We start from the raw sequence: 19,977 nt of genomic DNA, 5'->3' as shown, positions 1-19,977 counted from the left end.
GTGTGTTTGTGGGAGGGTAGGGGCAATTTGTCTACACGGTGAGCTGTTTGAAAATGGAGGGGCTCCTGTATCTGTGGCCTGCTGTCGCACTATCTGACACACACACACACACACACACACACACACACACACACACACACACACACACACACACACACACACACACACACACACACACACACACACACGGTATGTGCTATCAGAGAATGGTGTTTTTGAGATGACATTGCTCACACTGTTATCAGTATTAGTGTTGCTCATGCCACAATTACCTCCTTCAGCAGTCAACTTAAGTTACCCGTTTCTTTAAAAAAAAAAAATTAAGGGGTATGTCTGATGTATCCCTGCGTTTTCATATTTTTTCCTTCATGACAGTTCCATTTTGAACCAGGAGGGGTCGCTTTATATCTGCATCCATTGTATGTGATGCTGAGAAAATGGACTGAAAGATGAAAAATTTGACATTATGTAAAAGATTAGGAGTAACTTGTAAAACAATGTGCTGGGTCCACCAGCACCCTGTGGTGGTGGGTGGTAGGATGTTGGCTATGCTTTGTACAGAGTTTCTATAGGGGTGTAGACTTTGACCTTACTCACTGAGATAAAGGTACGCTTTACCTGGCCATTTGAATGGCGGGTCCGCACCAACCCCCCCCCCCCCCCCCCCCCCCCCCGACCACCACACGGTGGTAAAGGCCATAATGGCATCTTAACAAGACAACACTCTATCTCCGACTCCCTCTACGCACATGCAAGGTGACCTCTGAACTGTTGATGCTGGGCGTGGCTTTTGCTGGCCGAACGTTTCCTGCCAGCAGCATTATGACGTTCATTATGACAGAGAGAGAGAGGGAGCTAGCACAAACAAGGCTGCGTTCGAGTGTATGCATCGCGTGCGCGACTGGTGACTAGGAAAAGGGCACACTGTTTTTTTTATTTTATACACCCTTACCGACATACAAACTACTAGAAAGATTTCAACAAAATATATATATGAATATATTTATGGCTTTGTTCATTTTCTTTTTCTTTGACTCTCCCGCGATGCTCTTCTGAAAGTGAAACAGCAGTGTCCGTGTATGACCGTTGCATACGTTGTTGCCAAGCCGTGTGATGAGGCGTTTGTTCTTGCATGAATCGAGACACTGTTCTCCTACCTCATGTTGTGATATATTGAAGAAAAAAAAAGTTGTTTTATAAGCAGACGACACTGCATCTTTAACCGTTTATCCTGATTCATATTTACTAGAAAATGACATACCTGTAAATGCTTTTAGCTAATACCTCAGTTGTATCTAGTGTTTTTTTTTCTTCCTTTTTTTGTTGACATCAATATTTTTGCCCTGCCCTGATTTCACATACTGTAAATATATCCTGTATAGACAATGCACTTGGATCAAATTCAAGTAAAGTTCTGTAGTGTCATAGTGATGTTGTGTTGTCTTTCTTACCTTTTTCACATCAGTGTTTCGCATCACGTACACAAACATTTATTTCACATGATTTCTCTTCCTTAAGCCGGCATGAATTAATTCCTTTAACATCCTCTGTTAATTGGATTAGATATACGTTCATTTAACGTAACTTCAACCCATGGCCTTAGACTCCTGCTTATAAAGTCGATATAAAGGCCTAACCATCAAATATTTGGATAGGATTTTAACACTCAACCAGTTTGTGCTATAAAGTAAGCAATAAATGGATCAACAGGCACATTTTCAAGGTATATGAAAAGTTATCTAAAGGATAAGGGCTGGCGGCTGGCATGTGAAGGAAGAAGTCACAACCAGGTGGCCAGGCCGAGTAAACAACAGAAAACAAGAGGTTATTAATGCAATAGCACTTGTTTGTTTTTGATAAAAGTTTTTATTAGAATCCTAATCACATTACACAACTTGTCTGCAATTGCAGGATTAAATTCTCTCGCTCTGTCTCTCTCTCTCTCTCTCTCTCTCTCTCTCTCTATATATATATATATATATATATGTCATATAGAACAAATATATATATATATAGAGCGAGAGAGAAATATCAAGTTTCCAGTCAACAGTCTGATGCAACAACCACATCCGGCCTTCAGCTATGTCTCCCTCTGAATGTCCTTATAAGGCACTTTGACTCGACCAAAATAGTATAAAGCCAAAAGGTACATTCCTGTAGTCAAGGAAAAATACAAAAGCAAGAGTAACATATCATCTAAAAAATGTTATGTGTCCATAAGACCATTAACACTTTTATTAGGTGTGTCAGTTCCCACCCCCCCCTTTGCTGCCTTCTATGCAGCTTTGAGGTTTGCCGGTCTGTGCTTCCCCTTTGTGATGCTGCATGGTCGCTATGTTCCATTTGTCCCCGTAGCAAAACCAAGTCTCCAGTCACAGAAGCTGTCCAGCGGAAATGCGGCCAGGCCTCGTGTTAGCCTGGAGGCTGGACAGCTTGCGCTTAGAACCACTGCTGTCAAAACACTGTTCAGGAAACAGAGCCAGGGTACATTCAGACTCAGGTACCCCGGTATTCCAACCGGCAGCAGCAGCAAAAGAGCCGCCAGCCCCACCAGGAACCAAGTCCACGTGTCAAGAAGTGTCGTCAAGGCTTGCTGAACAACATCCCTCCTGGACAGAGCTCCGCGGTCCCTCTCCGTCAGAGGCTCTCCGGGCGACGGCAGCCGAGGTTTAAAGTGTCTGACAATCCTCCTGTGCTCTTTGTGCAAGTATGCCAGCACACAGGCAACCGCCAGGACGATCACCGTGCCGACATGAAGGACCTGGGACGACAGGAAGACCCAGCATCGGAGCAGTTGGTATGGGTGTTCTTCGCCCAACGCCGGGTAGAAATCTGACAGCAAAAACAGGTAAATCAGGGCTGAGCACCACAGCAGTGTGCTTGCAGGTACAGGGGCCGCCCTGTGGAGCCTGGCGGTGATGGTGGTGGTGGTGGTGGATGTCCCCTGGCCACTCAACGTCACATAACAATCCAGGAAGCCCAGGACCACCACGGGCCACTGCAACACGCCGTAGATCTGTCCGGCGAGTTGAGACAGCAGGCACACGTGATGCCTGGTGAGACGCACGCCCAAGAGAACTCCGTCAGCCTGGAAGTGGAGGGCGGTCAGGGACAGGGTCAGAACGGTGTCGACCAGCGCCAGGGACACGCCGAAGACCCCCATGAAGCCTCGGCAGATGTTCCCCTTTTTCTGGGAGACCACCATCACCCAGTTCAGGAGACACTTCACCCCGAGAGACACGAGGATGGAGGGGATTGAAATGTGCATGGTTTAGCTGAGCTCTGCCCGAGTGTTACACACCTGTAGAGGAGATTAATAATGATCCGCTTTCAATTATTTACTTTTGAACACGGAAGCAGAGAGAGGAAACTGGTTCCTCAAATTTTTTTCCGCCTTTTTTGGTATAGTCAGAATTCCCATGGAGAGCAACAGAATGTGAACTTAAGCCCTGTTGGCAGTCTTTCCATAAACATTGAACGACAATTTTTCAAAATTACTCTTCATCCCTGTTTTGTTGCTCTGCGTTACTCAAGCACACTGACCATAGCTATCCATTAGCATGGGATCCACAATACAAAAATCGGTATTTTATAGAAATAGAGATATCTTTGTTATCCTATTCATAATAAGCTATTCATATTCCCGGAAGCAGTACAAATAACATAAATTATTGAAATATATATGTCATCTTTTATTTGCCCTAGATAAAAAAAAAGCTTTCTATTTGGTTCATTGTACGTTAAAAAATTGGTACAACTAGTTGAACGAATTTTACACCCAACTTTCTTGTAAACAACACAGAGAGACCGCAATTAACAAGGACTACTTTAAATCTGTTCTTCTCTAGGCACTTTATGTTGAGAAAACCCTACGCGGCCTAGCCTAGAGGACAGGTGTCTGCATACTGCTGTATGCCCTGTATCCAGCACCTGCTAAAGCAGACTGCAGCTGTCACGACCAGCAATAAATAATTCGATCTCTCCAAACTCATTTTTTGTGAACTAGTCCACTCACAAAAGACAAGACGGGACCCAATGAGAGAGACAAAGACAACACATGTAATGTATTTAGTTTACCTTTTGTTGCCCTCATGCAGGTCACCTAAACAATAGCTTCCATCATCATGTATTGCCTTTTTTTTGCGACGTTGAGCAGTGCAGCCTTCCTTCCAGCAGCCTATGTTGACAAGGTGTGGCTTGCCAGAAAGGTACATACGAATAAATGCAGGGTGCGATTTGTGAAAAAACCAGAGGGGGGGATAATTTTGAGAGACATTTTATTCAGGAAAAATAACCACACAACAGTGTGAAAACTTATGAAAACAGTTGATCTTGTGACCTTGTGTATCTAAACCTTACACTTAGGCTTCATAACGTAGGCGGTAGGCCTATTTTGAACGTGAACTTAACCACTGCATTTGCAGAAATATTTTCTCATAGCTAAAATTGTTTTTAAATGTGCCAAATAAAAAAATATATATATTTTTTCCCGATATCAGTTCAACAGAAAATATGAAATACCACAATGTGCTGTCAAGACGTTTTTTTTTTATTTTATCGGTTAATCTGGTAGACTGTAGGTCAGACTACGAAAACAGTCCGCTCTGATAACGCACTTCAGCCTCTTTTTTTTGCTTTCCTGTTGGCGGATCGATAGCAGCGTGGTGACCCTGCTTCAACCACATCTCTGCAAATCTGCGGGCCGGGAAGGAAGCAACATCTGGTGCATTTACAGAGATGAAAAGCAGATTGTGCGGTGTGGACACATTCATTCTGTTTCTGCCATCTGCAAGAATGTGGTTCATGGCGCTGAAACCTCTTTCACACTCGGCTGTGCACACTAGGAGCGTGGAGACAGCGGTGAGAACTTTGCGCATGCTCTCTCCTGTGACACCGTGACATTTAAACTCATCGAACTCCTTCAGGAGTATGGGACTGGTTGCGGCCTCAACAGCAAGAGTATTGTGTATGGCGAGAAGTTTTTCATCGCCGTAGAGGATGCGCTCGTCTTCATCAGATGGCCAGTTTGATGGATTTAGAGCGGCGGCGGCAGAGATTATCCCGTTGTCATCCAGCCTGCGCTCACGCGCGACGCCTCTGACTCGCTCCCGGTAGATCAAAATCACAGCACAATCAAAATGAAGACGGACCCTGTGTATTTTGGTTGTTAATTATTACGATGTAATGGTGAAAATACTTTGGGTGGGGGGGATAATTTTTATCCCCACCGAGGATAAAAATAATTCAGCAGAGGGTAGGACGTGTAAACCAGAGGGGGGATAATCCCCACCATCCCCACCGGCAAATCGCACCCTGAATAAATGTATACCCCATTGTGCAGCAGACTAACTGCCAAACCAGAGCTATTGCAGAGGAATAGAGAGAACAGTACGGAACAGCGAAAAGTAAAAAAAGACTGGAATACCATGCCTAAGCACCAGGGGAGGGGGCTGGAACCCCTTTGGTCCAACTAAAATAAGGGAATCGAGGAATTCAATGGTCCTAAATTATACTTCGACCTGTTCATCAAAACATTGTATTTTGTTTGTTTGTTCGGTTTCTACCTTTTGGATCTTTTTTTTCGAGGTCGCACATTGGTCTTGTTCCCAGGCTAGTGGGAAATAGGCCTACCTTTTCAAATATGCCCAGTCAAACCAACATTATTTTACAGCCTGTCTCGTTTAATAGAGGGCTTGCTTGGCACGGTACTGAAATGTAAATCCCAGCGTGGCTGGGATTTGCGTTCTTTATAACAACCGGCTTCCCGCTTGGAGGTCTGTCTTTAACCGATGACGCGCTTGGCCTATTGCATGTTCTATTAAACCTTCATTACCCTTAGCTGATAAACCCTTAAATAGGCTTAACGAACGACTAATAAAGAAACATGCTGTTGAGAACGGTAGCCGTACACTCGTCGTGCATGGCGATGCGCCTCATACACAAGAACGCACCGTTTATTGTATTAGGTCTTTATTCCTACATATTGAAAGGCAACCAGGGCTGACGTCACAGCAGCCCACTTTGAGGATGGTCCATCTCGGGCAAACTCGGTCACGGTCGGGCGCGGCGGGGCACGTCACAGGCGCGTTTAAACTGGTAGTGGAAAAGCAAACCAGCGCGGCAAAGTACGGCCGGGCACGGCCAAATGTGCAAATTGAAAGAAATAATAAAACATTAGGGAATTTACCTTACTTAATGCAATGGTCTAGACTTTCCTCATACAGCCTCAAGTGCATCGTCTACGTCCAAGTCACACGTTCCAAACGGCAAGGTAAACTTTAATCATATTTGAACCTTGACTGGCTAGATTAAATGGTTCAACCGGTTTATTGGCTCAGCCTCAGCCGATGAGTGGGAAGGTGGGAGCAAGGTGTGGTGCAGCGCCTACAATTATCCAGACAACCTACATTATCCACTATTTTATTTTTCATTTTTCTATTTCCATAATACTGTAACGACCTCGCTGGTGACATAATGATGTCGAGTCATTAGTAGTTTAAGGTAGTTTTAATGAACCAAAACCAGGTCACTGAAAAACGTAACATTGTAACCAACGGCAGAAAACCGACACCCAAACAAACCCCGGTTACCCCGGCAACCCCCAACACGGTCTCACTCGCGTGCAGGCCCCCACCCTGATTGACAATAAGAACATTACAATACATGCACATAGAACAACTGGCATAACGGACAACGAAATACAATGCAACACATAACACACAAACTATTTAATTGTCCCAGGGTCGCTACATTGCCTCCCCCCTTCAAAGTTCCTCGTCCTCGAGGGAACAAACAAAGTCCCGGAAGCGACCCGGCGCTCTCCTCTCCCTACGAGGCCGCGTTGGGGCCACGGGGGGCTGGGGAGAAGTGCCTGGGGGCGAGAGGGGCCCACGAGTGTCAGGCCCGGGGGCGGGCAGGGGGAAAGGGAGGGCCGGGGCTGGGGGCCAAGTTGCTGACTGTGGTGATCGACAGGGAGGGGAGACAAGGATAGGGTTAGGTGGGGACCCAGGGCCAGAACACTGAGGTGTGCGTGTCCGGGGCCCACACCAGTGTGGGGAGCTGCAGGGCTCGCTGGAGCAGGTTGAGGGGTGGCGGTGCCTCGATAAGGGGCCAACCGGTCTCTGTGGAGAGCCACCCTCTTTCCCCGAGGTGGTAGCTGGAACCTGTACACCACCTCCCCCATCCTCTCAAGGACCCTGCATGGCCCGATCCACTCGCTATCGAGCTTTGGGCATCTTCCCTTCTTTCTTTGCGGGCTGTAGGTCCAGACCAGCTCCCCAGCCTCAAAGTGCCTGCCACGAGAACGCACATCATAGTTCCTTTTCTGCCTCACCCCTGCGCTCAGCAGCTGTCCCCTGGCGAAGGAGTGAGCCGTCTCAAGGCGGTCCTGGAGTCTCCTGGCATACTCTGGGCCGGGAGGAACAGGGGGAGTATCGGGCGGCCGGCCAAATGCCAGGTCAGCTGGGGTGCGAAGCTCCCTGCCCAACATCAGCAGAGCAGGTGTGCAGGACGTCGACTCCTGGACAGCTGACCTGTATGCCATGAGCACCAGAGGCAGATGATTGTCCCAGTCCCGCTGATGCTCAGCCGAGACAATGGCCAGCTGCTGCTCCATACAGCGAGGAAATCGCTCCACCAAGCCGTCACTCTGTGGGTGCAGGGGGGTAGTACGGGTCTTCTGCATGTCCAGCCTGCTACATAAAGCCGCAAAGACACAGGATTCAAAATTTCTCCCCTGGTCACTGTGGATGGACTCCGCTGCCCCGAAACGGCTAATCATCCCCCCGACCAAAGCGTCCGCTATGGTCTCCGCCCCCTGGTCAGGCAGAGCATACGCCTCCGGCCACTTGGTAAAATAGTCCATGGCCGTGAGGACATACTTGTTCCCCCTCTCTGTGCAGGGTAGCGGGCCCACCACATCCACCCCAACCCTCTCCATAGGGAACCCCACAGGGAACTGCTGTAGCTGGGCATGGGACCTTTCAGTGGGGCCTTTGCGGGCTGTGCAGCCATCACAGCGGCGACAGAAGTCCTCGACGTCCCTCTTGTGCTGCCCCCAGTAGAAGCCAAGGCGGAGGCGACGCAGGGTCTTTGTCACCCCAAAGTGCCCTGATCCCACGGCACCATGGACCGCTTGAAGCACTTCCCCACGCAGAGAGTGAGGCACCACCACCTGCCACCTCACCTCTCCGGTGGCGGGTTCCTTCCAGGCCCGCTGAAGCACGCCATCCCACAGTCGCAGGGCCTTGAACTTAGCCCACAGTCCCTTGGTGACCAGGGAGAGAACGGCCACTTCTTCCCATGGGGGCCGCCGCTGTTGGTCCAACCACTGGAGCACTGGTCAAAGGTCTGCGTCCTCCTCCTGCTGCCGTCTCCATCCTGCGGTGTCGACCTCCCGGAGCTCACAGCAGACTTGGGACGCCACCTCCACCGCAGAACATCCCTCCTCCTGGCTGCACAGCTCCTTCTCACGGCTCTCCCTCCTTTCACAGTTGCGGCAGCCATCCTGACTGCAGGGGCGTCGGGAGAGGGCGTCTGCATTAGCATGGCGTACCCCTGCCCTGTGCACCACACTGAAGCTGTAGGACTGCAGCTCCTCAATCCACCGTGCGACCTGCCCTTCTGGCTCCTTGAAAGACATGAGCCACTGGAGCGCGGAGTGGTCGGTCCTTACAGTAAAGTGCCGGCCACAGAGGTAATATTTGAAGTGGCGTACAGCTCTAACGATGGCCAGCAGCTCGCGGCGAGTGACGCAGTAGCGGCGTTCAGCTTTGTTAAATGTCCTGCTGTAATACGCCACCACCCGCTCCCCTTCCGGCCCCTCCTGTGCCAGCACGGCGCCATTGCCAACGTTACTAGCGTCCGTGTCCAGGAGGAAGGGCAGGGCAGGGTCAGGAGGGGAGAGCACCGGGGCTTTGGTGAGAGCTCCCTTGAGTGTCTCGAAAGCAGACTGGCAATCCTCTGCCCACACAAACTCCCTGTCCTTCTGTAGCAGGCGGAACAGGGGAGCGGCCACACAGGAGAAGCCCCTCACAAAGCGTCTGTAGTAAGACGCCAGTCCGAGGAAGCTTTTCAGCTGTCTGGTGTCAGTGGGGGTGGGCCAGTCCTGGACAGCTTTCACTTTGTCCTCCATGGTGCTAATGCCTTCTTCCCCCACCCTGTGCCCAAGGAATGTTACCTCTCTCCTCAGGAAATGGCACTTATCAGGATGGAGCTTCAAGCCCGCCGCAGCTACTCTCTCCAGAACCTTACGCAGCGAGGCAAGTGCTGTCTCGAAGGAGCCCCCGTGTGCCAGTATATCATCCAGGTAGACGATACACTGCTGCCGGGGGATGCCGGCGAGCACTCTGTCCATCAGCCTCTCGAAGGTCGCAGGTGCATTGCAGAGGCCGAAAGGGAGGACCCGAAACTGCCACAGTCCTCTGCTAGTGCAGAATGCAGTCTTGGGTCTGGCGTCAGGGGCGAGAGGGCACTGGAAGTAGCCAGAGCGGAGATCGAGTGAGGAGAACCAGGATGACCCAGCTACGACATCTAAGGCCTCATCAATGCGCGGGATGGAGTAGGAGTCCTTCTTCGTCACTGCATTAAGTGGCCTGTAGTCGACACAGAATCTTCACTTACCCCCCTTCTTAGGCACCATCACCACGGCTGCTGCCCAGGGACTATCTGAGGGCTCTATGAGGCCTGCCTGCTGCATCTCCCACAGCGCCTGGTCCGCAGCCTCTTGGCGGGCCAAGGGCAGGCGACGTGGGCGTATTCTGATGGGCCTGGCATCCCCAGTGTCGATCTCATGCTGCACCAGATGCGTCTGACCCACATCGCTCTCGTTCAAGGCAAAGCTGTCCTTAAACTCTGCCAGTAGTAGCCACAGCTGCTCCTGCTGTTGAGGGTCTAGTCCATCACAGTGCCCATGCCAAATTGCCCGCACAGTCGACAGCACAGTCTCCCCACCTGTCTGAGGAAGCTGGGCAGGGCAGGGGAAGGGGCCCAGGCTCATGGGGTGGGGTGCTGGGAGACAGACTGCAGCTGTCACGACCAGCAATAAATAATTCGATCTCTCCAAACTCATTTTTTGTGAACTAGTCCACTCACAAAAGACAAGACGGGACCCAATGAGAGAAACAAAGACAACACATGTAATGTATTTAGTTTACCTTTTGTTGCCCTCATGCAGGTCACCTAAACAATAGCTTCCATCATCATGTATTGCCTTTTTTTTGCGACGTTGAGCAGTGCAGCCTTCCTTCCAGCAGCCTATGTTGACAAGGTGTGGCTTGCCAGAAAGGTACATACGAATAAATGTATACCCCATTGTGCAGCAGACTAACTGCCAAACCAGAGCTATTGCAGAGGAATAGAGAGAACAGTACGGAACAGCGAAAAGTAAAAAAAGACTGGAATACCATGCCTAAGCACCAGGGGAGGGGGCTGGAACCCCTTTGGTCCAACTAAAATAAGGGAATCGAGGAATTCAATGGTCCTAAATTATACTTCGACCTGTTCATCAAAACATTGTATTTTGTTTGTTTGTTCGGTTTCTACCTTTGGATCTTTTTTTTCCGAGGTCGCACATTGGTCTTGTTCCCAGGCTAGTGGGAAATAGGCCTACCTTTTCAAATATGCCCAGTCAAACCAACATTATTTTACAGCCTGTCTCGTTTAATAGAGGGCTTGCTTGGCACGGTACTGAAATGTAAATCCCAGCGTGGCTGGGATTTGCGTTCTTTATAACAACCGGCTTCCCGCTTGGAGGTCTGTCTTTAACCGATGACGCGCTTGGCCTATTGCATGTTCTATTAAACCTTCATTACCCTTAGCTGATAAACCCTTAAATAGGCTTAACGAACGACTAATAAAGAAACATGCTGTTGAGAAAGGTAGCCGTACACTCGTCGTGCATGGCGATGCGCCTCATACACAAGAACGCACCGTTTATTGTATTAGGTCTTTATTCCTACATATTGAAAGGCAACCAGGGCTGACGTCACAGCAGTCCACTTTGAGGATGGTCCATCTCGGGCAAACTCGGTCACGGTCGGGCGCGGCGGGGCACGTCACAGGCGCGTTTAAACTGGTAGTGGAAAAGCAAACCAGCGCGGCAAAGTACGGCCGGGCACGGCCAAATGTGCAAATTGAAAGAAATAATAAAACATTAGGGAATTTACCTTACTTAATGCAATGGTCTAGACTTTCCTCATACAGCCTCAAGTGCATCGTCTATACGTCCAAGTCACACGTTCCAAACGGCAAGGTAAACATTAATCATATTTGAACCTTGACTGGCTAGATTAAATGGTTCAACCGGTTTATTGGCTCAGCCTCAGCCGATGAGTGGGAAGGTGGGAGCAAGGTGTGGTGCAGCGCCTACAATTATCCAGACAACCTACATTATCCACTATTTTATTTTTCATTTTTCTATTTCCATAATACTGTAACGACCTCGCTGGTGACATAATGATGTCGAGTCATTAGTAGTTTAAGGTAGTTTTAATGAACCAAAACCAGGTCACTGAAAAACGTAACATTGTAACCAACGGCAGAAAACCGACACCCAAACAAACCCCGGTTACCCCGGCAACCCCCAACACGGTCTCACTCGCGTGCAGGCCCCCACCCTGATTGACAATAAGAACATTACAATACATGCACATAGAACAACTGGCATAACGGACAACGAAATACAATGCAACACATAACACACAAACTATTTAATTGTCCCAGGGTCGCTACATTGCCTCCCCCCTTCAAAGTTCCTCGTCCTCGAGGGAACAAACAAAGTCCCGGAAGCGACCCGGCGCTCTCCTCTCCCTACGAGGCCGCGTTGGGGCCACGGGGGGCTGGGGAGAAGCGCCTAGGGGCGAGAGGGGCCCACGAGTGTCAGGCCCGGGGGCGGGCAGGGGGAAAGGGAGGGCCGGGGCTGGGGGCCAAGTTGCTGACTGTGGTGATCGACAGGGAGGGGAGACAAGGATAGGGTTAGGTGGGGACCCAGGGCCAGAACACTGAGGTGTGCGTGTCCGGGGCCCACACCGGTGCGGGGAGCTGCAGGGCTCGCTGGAGCAGGTTGAGGGGTGGCGGTGCCTCGATAAGGGGCCAACCGGTCTCTGTGGAGAGCCACCCTCCTTCCCCGAGGTGGTAGCTGGAACCTGTACACCACCTCCCCCATCCTCTCAAGGACCCTGCATGGCCCGATCCACTCGCTATCGAGCTTTGGGCATCTTCCCTTCTTTCTTTGCGGGCTGTAGGTCCAGAGCAGCTCCCCAGCCTCAAAGTGCCTGCCACGAGAACGCACATCATAGTTCCTTTTCTGCCTCACCCCTGCGCTCAGCAGCTGTCCCCTGGCGAAGGAGTGAGCCGTCTCAAGGCGGTCCTGGAGTCTCCTGGCATACTCTGGGCCGGGAGGAACAGGGGGAGTATCGGGCGGCCGGCCAAATGCCAGGTCAGCTGGGGTGCGAAGCTCCCTGCCCAACATCAGCAGAGCAGGTGTGCAGGACGTCGACTCCTGGACAGCTGACCTGTATGCCATGAGCACCAGAGGCAGATGATTGTCCCAGTCCCGCTGATGCTCAGCCGAGACAATGGCCAGCTGCTGCTCCATACAGCGATGAAATCGCTCCACCAAGCCGTCACTCTGTGGGTGCAGGGGGGTAGTACGGGTCTTCTGCATGTCCAGCCTGCTACATAAAGCCGCAAAGACACAGGATTCAAAATTTCTCCCCTGGTCACTGTGGATGGACTCCGCTGCCCCGAAACGGCTATTCATCCCCCCGACCAAAGCGTCCGCTATGGTCTCCGCCCCCTGGTCAGGCAGAGCATACGCCTCCGGCCACTTGGTAAAATAGTCCATGGCCGTGAGGACATACTTGTTCCCCCTCTCTGTGCAGGGTTGCGGGCCCACCACATCCACCCCAACCCTCTCCATAGGGAACCCCACAGGGAACTGCTGTAGCTGGGCATGGGACCTTTCAGTGGGGCCTTTGCGGGCTGTGCAGCCATCACAGCGGCGACAGAAGTCCTCGACGTCCCTCTTGTGCTGCCCCCAGTAGAAGCCAAGGCGGAGGCGACGCAGGGTCTTTGTCACCCCAAAGTGCCCTGATCCCACGGCACCATGGACCGCTTGAAGCACTTCCCCACGCAGAGAGTGAGGCACCACCACCTGCCACCTCACCTCTCCGGTGGCGGGTTCCTTCCAGGCCCGCTGAAGCACGCCATCCCACAGTCGCAGGGCCTTGAACTTAGCCCACAGTCCCTTGGTGACCAGGGAGAGAACGGCCACTTCTTCCCATGGGGGCCGCCGCTGTTGGTCCAACCACTGGAGCACTGGTCGAAGGTCTGCGTCCTCCTCCTGCTGCCGTCTCCATCCTGCGGTGTCGACCTCCCGGAGCTCACAGCAGACTTGGGACGCCACCTCCACCGCAGAACATCCCTCCTCCTGGCTGCACAGCTCCTTCTCACGGCTCTCCCTCCTTTCACAGTTGCGGCAGCCATCCTGACTGCAGGGGCGTCGGGAGAGGGCGTCTGCATTAGCATGGCGTACCCCTGCCCTGTGCACCACACTGAAGCTGTAGGACTGCAGCTCCTCAATCCACCGTGCGACCTGCCCTTCTGGCTCCTTGAAAGACATGAGCCACTGGAGCGCGGAGTGGTCGGTCCTTACAGTAAAGTGCCGGCCACAGAGGTAATATTTGAAGTGGCGTACAGCTCTAACGATGGCCAGCAGCTCGCGGCGAGTGACGCAGTAGCGGCGTTCAGCTTTGTTAAATGTCCTGCTGTAATACGCCACCACCCGCTCCCCTTCCGGCCCCTCCTGTGCCAGCACGGCGCCATTGCCAACGTTACTAGCGTCCGTGTCCAGGAGGAAGGGCAGGGCAGGGTCAGGAGGGGAGAGCACCGGGGCTTTGGTGAGAGCTCCCTTGAGTGTCTCGAAAGCAGACTGGCAATCCTCTGCCCACACAAACTCCCTGTCCTTCTGTAGCAGGCGGAACAGGGGAGCGGCCACACAGGAGAAGCCCCTCACAAAGCGTCTGTAGTAAGACGCCAGTCCGAGGAAGCTTTTCAGCTGTCTGGTGTCAGTGGGGGTGGGCCAGTCCTGGACAGCTTTCACTTTGTCCTCCATGGTGCTAATGCCTTCTTCCCCCACCCTGTGCCCAAGGAATGTTACCTCTCTCCTCAGGAAATGGCACTTATCAGGATGGAGCTTCAAGCCCGCCGCAGCTACTCTCTCCAGAACCTTACGCAGCGAGGCAAGTGCTGTCTCGAAGGAGCCCCCGTGTGCCAGTATATCATCCAGGTAGACGATACACTGCTGCCGGGGGATGCCGGCGAGCACTCTGTCCATCAGCCTCTCGAAGGTCGCAGGTGCATTGCAGAGGCCGAAAGGGAGGACCCGAAACTGCCACAGTCCTCTGCTATCGCAGAATGCAGTCTTGGGTCTGGCGTCAGGGGCGAGAGGGCACTGGAAGTAGCCAGAGCGGAGATCGAGTGAGGAGAACCAGGATGACCCAGCTACGACATCTAAGGCCTCATCAATGCGCGGGATGGAGTAGGAGTCCTTCTTCGTCACTGCATTAAGTGGCCTGTAGTCGACACAGAATCTTCACTTACCCCCCTTCTTAGGCACCATCACCACGGCTGCTGCCCAGGGACTATCTGAGGGCTCTATGAGGCCTGCCTGCTGCATCTCCCACAGCGCCTGGTCCGCAGCCTCTTGGCGGGCCAAGGGCAGGCGACGTGGGCGTATTCTGATGGGCCTGGCATCCCCAGTGTCGATCTCATGCTGCACCAGATGCGTCTGACCCACATCGCTCTCGTTCAAGGCAAAGCTGTCCTTAAACTCTGCCAGTAGTAGCCACAGCTGCTCCTGCTGTTGAGGGTCTAGTCCATCACAGTGCCCATGCCAAATTGCCCGCACAGTCGACAGCACAGTCTCCCCACCTGTCTGAGGAAGCTGGGCAGGGCAGGGGAAGGGGCCCAGGCTCATGGGGTGGGGTGCTGGGAGACAGACTGCAGCTGTCACGACCAGCAATAAATAATTCGATCTCTCCAAACTCATTTTTTGTGAACTAGTCCACTCACAAAAGACAAGACGGGACCCAATGAGAGAAACAAAGACAACACATGTAATGTATTTAGTTTACCTTTTGTTGCCCTCATGCAGGTCACCTAAACAATAGCTTCCATCATCATGTATTGCCTTTTTTTTGCGACGTTGAGCAGTGCAGCCTTCCTTCCAGCAGCCTATGTTGACAAGGTGTGGCTTGCCAGAAAGGTACATACGAATAAATGTATACCCCATTGTGCAGCAGACTAACTGCCAAACCAGAGCTATTGCAGAGGAATAGAGAGAACAGTACGGAACAGCGAAAAGTAAAAAAAGACTGGAATACCATGCCTAAGCACCAGGGGAGGGGGCTGGAACCCCTTTGGTCCAACTAAAATAAGGGAATCGAGGAATTCAATGGTCCTAAATTATACTTCGACCTGTTCATCAAAACATTGTATTTTGTTTGTTTGTTCGGTTTCTACCTTTGGATCTTTTTTTTCGAGGTCGCACATTGGTCTTGTTCCCAGGCTAGTGGGAAATAGGCCTACCTTTTCAAATATGCCCAGTCAAACCAACATTATTTTACAGCCTGTCTCGTTTAATAGAGGGCTTGCTTGGCACGGTACTGAAATGTAAATCCCAGCGTGGCTGGGATTTGCGTTCTTTATAACAACCGGCTTCCCGCTTGGAGGTCTGTCTTTAACCGATGACGCGCTTGGCCTATTGCATGTTCTATTAAACCTTCATTACCCTTAGCTGATAAACCCTTAAATAGGCTTAACGAACGACTAATAAAGAAACATGCTGTTGAGAAAGGTAGCCGTACACTCGTCGTGCATGGCGATGCGCCTCATACACAAGAACGCACCGTTTATTGTATTAGGTCTTTATTCCTACATATTGAAAGGCAACCAGGGCTGACGTCACAGCAGTCCACTTTGAGGATGGTCCATCTCGGGCAAACTCGGTCACGGTCGGGCGCGGCGGGGCACGTCACAGGCGCGTTTAAACTGGTAGTGGAAAAGCAAACCAGCGCGGCAAAGTACGGCCGGGCACGGCCAAATGTGCAAATTGAAAGAAATAATAAAACATTAGGGAATTTACCTTACTTAATGCAATGGTCTAGACTTTCCTCATACAGCCTCAAGTGCATCGTCTATACGTCCAAGTCACACGTTCCAAACGGCAAGGTAAACATTAATCATATTTGAACCTTGACTGGCTAGATTAAATGGTTCAACCGGTTTATTGGCTCAGCCTCAGCCGATGAGTGGGAAGGTGGGAGCAAGGTGTGGTGCAGCGCCTACAATTATCCAGACAACCTACATTATCCACTATTTTATTTTTCATTTTTCTATTTCCATAATACTGTAACGACCTCGCTGGTGACATAATGATGTCGAGTCATTAGTAGTTTAAGGTAGTTTTAATGAACCAAAACCAGGTCACTGAAAAACGTAACATTGTAACCAACGGCAGAAAACCGACACCCAAACAAACCCCGGTTACCCCGGCAACCCCCAACACGGTCTCACTCGCGTGCAGGCCCCCACCCTGATTGACAATAAGAACATTACAATACATGCACATAGAACAACTGGCATAACGGACAACGAAATACAATGCAACACATAACACACAAACTATTTAATTGTCCCAGGGTCGCTACATTGCCTCCCCCCTTCAAAGTTCCTCGTCCTCGAGGGAACAAACAAAGTCCCGGAAGCGACCCGGCGCTCTCCTCTCCCTACGAGGCCGCGTTGGGGCCACGGGGGGCTGGGGAGAAGCGCCTAGGGGCGAGAGGGGCCCACGAGTGTCAGGCCCGGGGGCGGGCAGGGGGAAAGGGAGGGCCGGGGCTGGGGGCCAAGTTGCTGACTGTGGTGATCGACAGGGAGGGGAGACAAGGATAGGGTTAGGTGGGGACCCAGGGCCAGAACACTGAGGTGTGCGTGTCCGGGGCCCACACCGGTGCGGGGAGCTGCAGGGCTCGCTGGAGCAGGTTGAGGGGTGGCGGTGCCTCGATAAGGGGCCAACCGGTCTCTGTGGAGAGCCACCCTCCTTCCCCGAGGTGGTAGCTGGAACCTGTACACCACCTCCCCCATCCTCTCAAGGACCCTGCATGGCCCGATCCACTCGCTATCGAGCTTTGGGCATCTTCCCTTCTTTCTTTGCGGGCTGTAGGTCCAGACCAGCTCCCCAGCCTCAAAGTGCCTGCCACGAGAACGCACATCATAGTTCCTTTTCTGCCTCACCCCTGCGCTCAGCAGCTGTCCCCTGGCGAAGGAGTGAGCCGTCTCAAGGCGGTCCTGGAGTCTCCTGGCATACTCTGGGCCGGGAGGAACAGGGGGAGTATCGGGCGGCCGGCCAAATGCCAGGTCAGCTGGGGTGCGAAGCTCCCTGCCCAACATCAGCAGAGCAGGTGTGCAGGACGTCGACTCCTGGACAGCTGACCTGTATGCCATGAGCACCAGAGGCAGATGATTGTCCCAGTCCCGCTGATGCTCAGCCGAGACAATGGCCAGCTGCTGCTCCATACAGCGATGAAATCGCTCCACCAAGCCGTCACTCTGTGGGTGCAGGGGGGTAGTACGGGTCTTCTGCATGTCCAGCCTGCTACATAAAGCCGCAAAGACACAGGATTCAAAATTTCTCCCCTGGTCACTGTGGATGGACTCCGCTGCCCCGAAACGGCTATTCATCCCCCCGACCAAAGCGTCCGCTATGGTCTCCGCCCCCTGGTCAGGCAGAGCATACGCCTCCGGCCACTTGGTAAAATAGTCCATGGCCGTGAGGACATACTTGTTCCCCCTCTCTGTGCAGGGTAGCGGGCCCACCACATCCACCCCAACCCTCTCCATAGGGAACCCCACAGGGAACTGCTGTAGCTGGGCATGGGACCTTTCAGTGGGGCCTTTGCGGGCTGTGCAGCCATCACAGCGGCGACAGAAGTCCTCGACGTCCCGCTTGTGCTGCCCCCAGTAGAAGCCAAGGCGGAGGCGACGCAGGGTCTTTGTCACCCCAAAGTGCCCTGATCCCACGGCACCATGGACCGCTTGAAGCACTTCCCCACGCAGAGAGTGAGGCACCACCACCTGCCACCTCACCTCTCCGGTGGCGGGTTCCTTCCAGGCCCGCTGAAGCACGCCATCCCACAGTCGCAGGGCCTTGAACTTAGCCCACAGTCCCTTGGTGACCAGGGAGAGAACGGCCACTTCTTCCCATGGGGGCCGCCGCTGTTGGTCCAACCACTGGAGCACTGGTCGAAGGTCTGCGTCCTCCTCCTGCTGCCGTCTCCATCCTGCGGTGTCGACCTCCCGGAGCTCACAGCAGACTTGGGACGCCACCTCCACCGAAGAACATCCCTCCTCCTGGCTGCACAGCTCCTTCTCACGGCTCTCCCTCCTTTCACAGTTGCGGCAGCCATCCTGACTGCAGGGGCGTCGGGAGAGGGCGTCTGCATTAGCATGGCGTACCCCTGCCCTGTGCACCACACTGAAGCTGTAGGACTGCAGCTCCTCGATCCACCGTGCGACCTGCCCTTCTGGCTCCTTGAAAGACATGAGCCACTGGAGCGCGGAGTGGTCGGTCCTTACAGTGAAGTGCCGGCCACAGAGGTAATATTTGAAGTGGCGTACAGCTCTAACGATGGCCAGCAGCTCGCGGCGAGTGACGCAGTAGCGGCGTTCAGCTTTGTTAAATGTCCTGCTGTAATACGCCACCACCCGCTCCCCTTCCGGCCCCTCCTGTGCCAGCACGGCGCCATTGCCAACGTTACTAGCGTCCGTGTCCAGGAGGAAGGGCAGGGCAGGGTCGGGAGGGGAGAGCACCGGGGCTTTGGTGAGAGCTCCCTTGAGTGTCTCGAAAGCAGACTGGCAATCCTCTGCCCACACAAACTCCCTGTCCTTCTGTAGCAGGCGGAACAGGGGAGCGGCCACACAGGAGAAGCCCCTCACAAAGCGTCTGTAGTAAGACGCCAGTCCGAGGAAGCTTTTCAGCTGTCTGGTGTCAGTGGGGGTGGGCCAGTCCTGGACAGCTTTCACTTTGTCCTCCATGGTGCTAATGCCTTCTTCCCCCACCCTGTGCCCAAGGAAAGTTACCTCTCTCCTCAGGAAATGGCACTTATCAGGATGGAGCTTCAAGCCCGCCGCAGCTACTCTCTCCAGAACCTTACGCAGCGAGGCAAGTGCTGTCTCGAAGGAGCCCCCATGTGCCAGTATATCATCCAGGTAGACGATACACTGCTGCCGGGGGATGCCGGCGAGCACTCTGTCCATCAGCCTCTCGAAGGTCGCAGGTGCATTGCAGAGGCCGAAAGGGAGGACCCGAAACTGCCACAGTCCTCTGCTAGTGCAGAATGCAGTCTTGGGTCTGGCGTCAGGGGCGAGAGGGCACTGGAAGTAGCCAGAGCGGAGATCGAGTGAGGAGAACCAGGACGACCCAGCTACGACATCTAAGGCCTCATCAATGCGCGGGATGGAGTAGGAGTCCTTCTTCGTCACTGCATTAAGTGGCCTGTAGTCGACACAGAATCTTCACTCACCCCCCTTCTTAGGCACCATCACCACGGCTGCTGCCCAGGGACTATCTGAGGGCTCTATGAGGCCTGCCTGCTGCATCTCCCACAGCGCCTGGTCCGCAGCCTCTTGGCGGGCCAAGGGCAGGCGACGTGGGCGTATTCTGATGGGCCTGGCATCCCCAGTGTCGATCTCATGCTGCACCAGATGCGTCTGACCCACATCGCTCTCGTTCAAGGCAAAGCTGTCCTTAAACTCTGCCAGTAGTAGCCACAGCTGCTCCTGCTGTTGAGGGTCTAGTCCATCACAGTGCCCATGCCAAATTGCCCGCACAGTCGACAGCACAGTCTCCTCACCTGTCTGAGGAAGCTGGGCAGGGCAGGGGAAGGGGCCCAGGCTCATGGGGTGGGGTGCTGGGGTGGC

General features: G+C 52.8%; 1 protein-coding gene across 1 annotated transcript; it reads right to left on the bottom strand.

Annotated features, from left to right (window-relative positions):
• Nucleotides 1-1,962: 1,962 nt before the first annotated feature.
• gpr160 (G protein-coupled receptor 160) lies at nucleotides 1,963-4,276 on the bottom strand. The gene is made up of 2 exons (XM_030363623.1): nucleotides 4,078-4,276; nucleotides 1,963-3,301 (listed from the first exon to the last, which is right to left on the bottom strand). Exon 2 carries the CDS (start codon nucleotides 3,266-3,268, stop codon nucleotides 2,333-2,335), a length of 936 nt encoding a protein of 311 aa, XP_030219483.1. The 5' UTR covers nucleotides 3,269-3,301; nucleotides 4,078-4,276; the 3' UTR covers nucleotides 1,963-2,332.
• Between the last annotated feature and the right edge of the window lie 15,701 nt (nucleotides 4,277-19,977).

The sequence above is a fragment of the Gadus morhua genome, chromosome 8, assembly GCF_902167405.1.
Source record: "Gadus morhua chromosome 8, gadMor3.0, whole genome shotgun sequence".
Classification (NCBI taxonomy): Eukaryota; Metazoa; Chordata; class Actinopteri; order Gadiformes; family Gadidae; genus Gadus; species Gadus morhua.
This window is presented reverse-complemented; position numbering and strand designations above follow the sequence as displayed.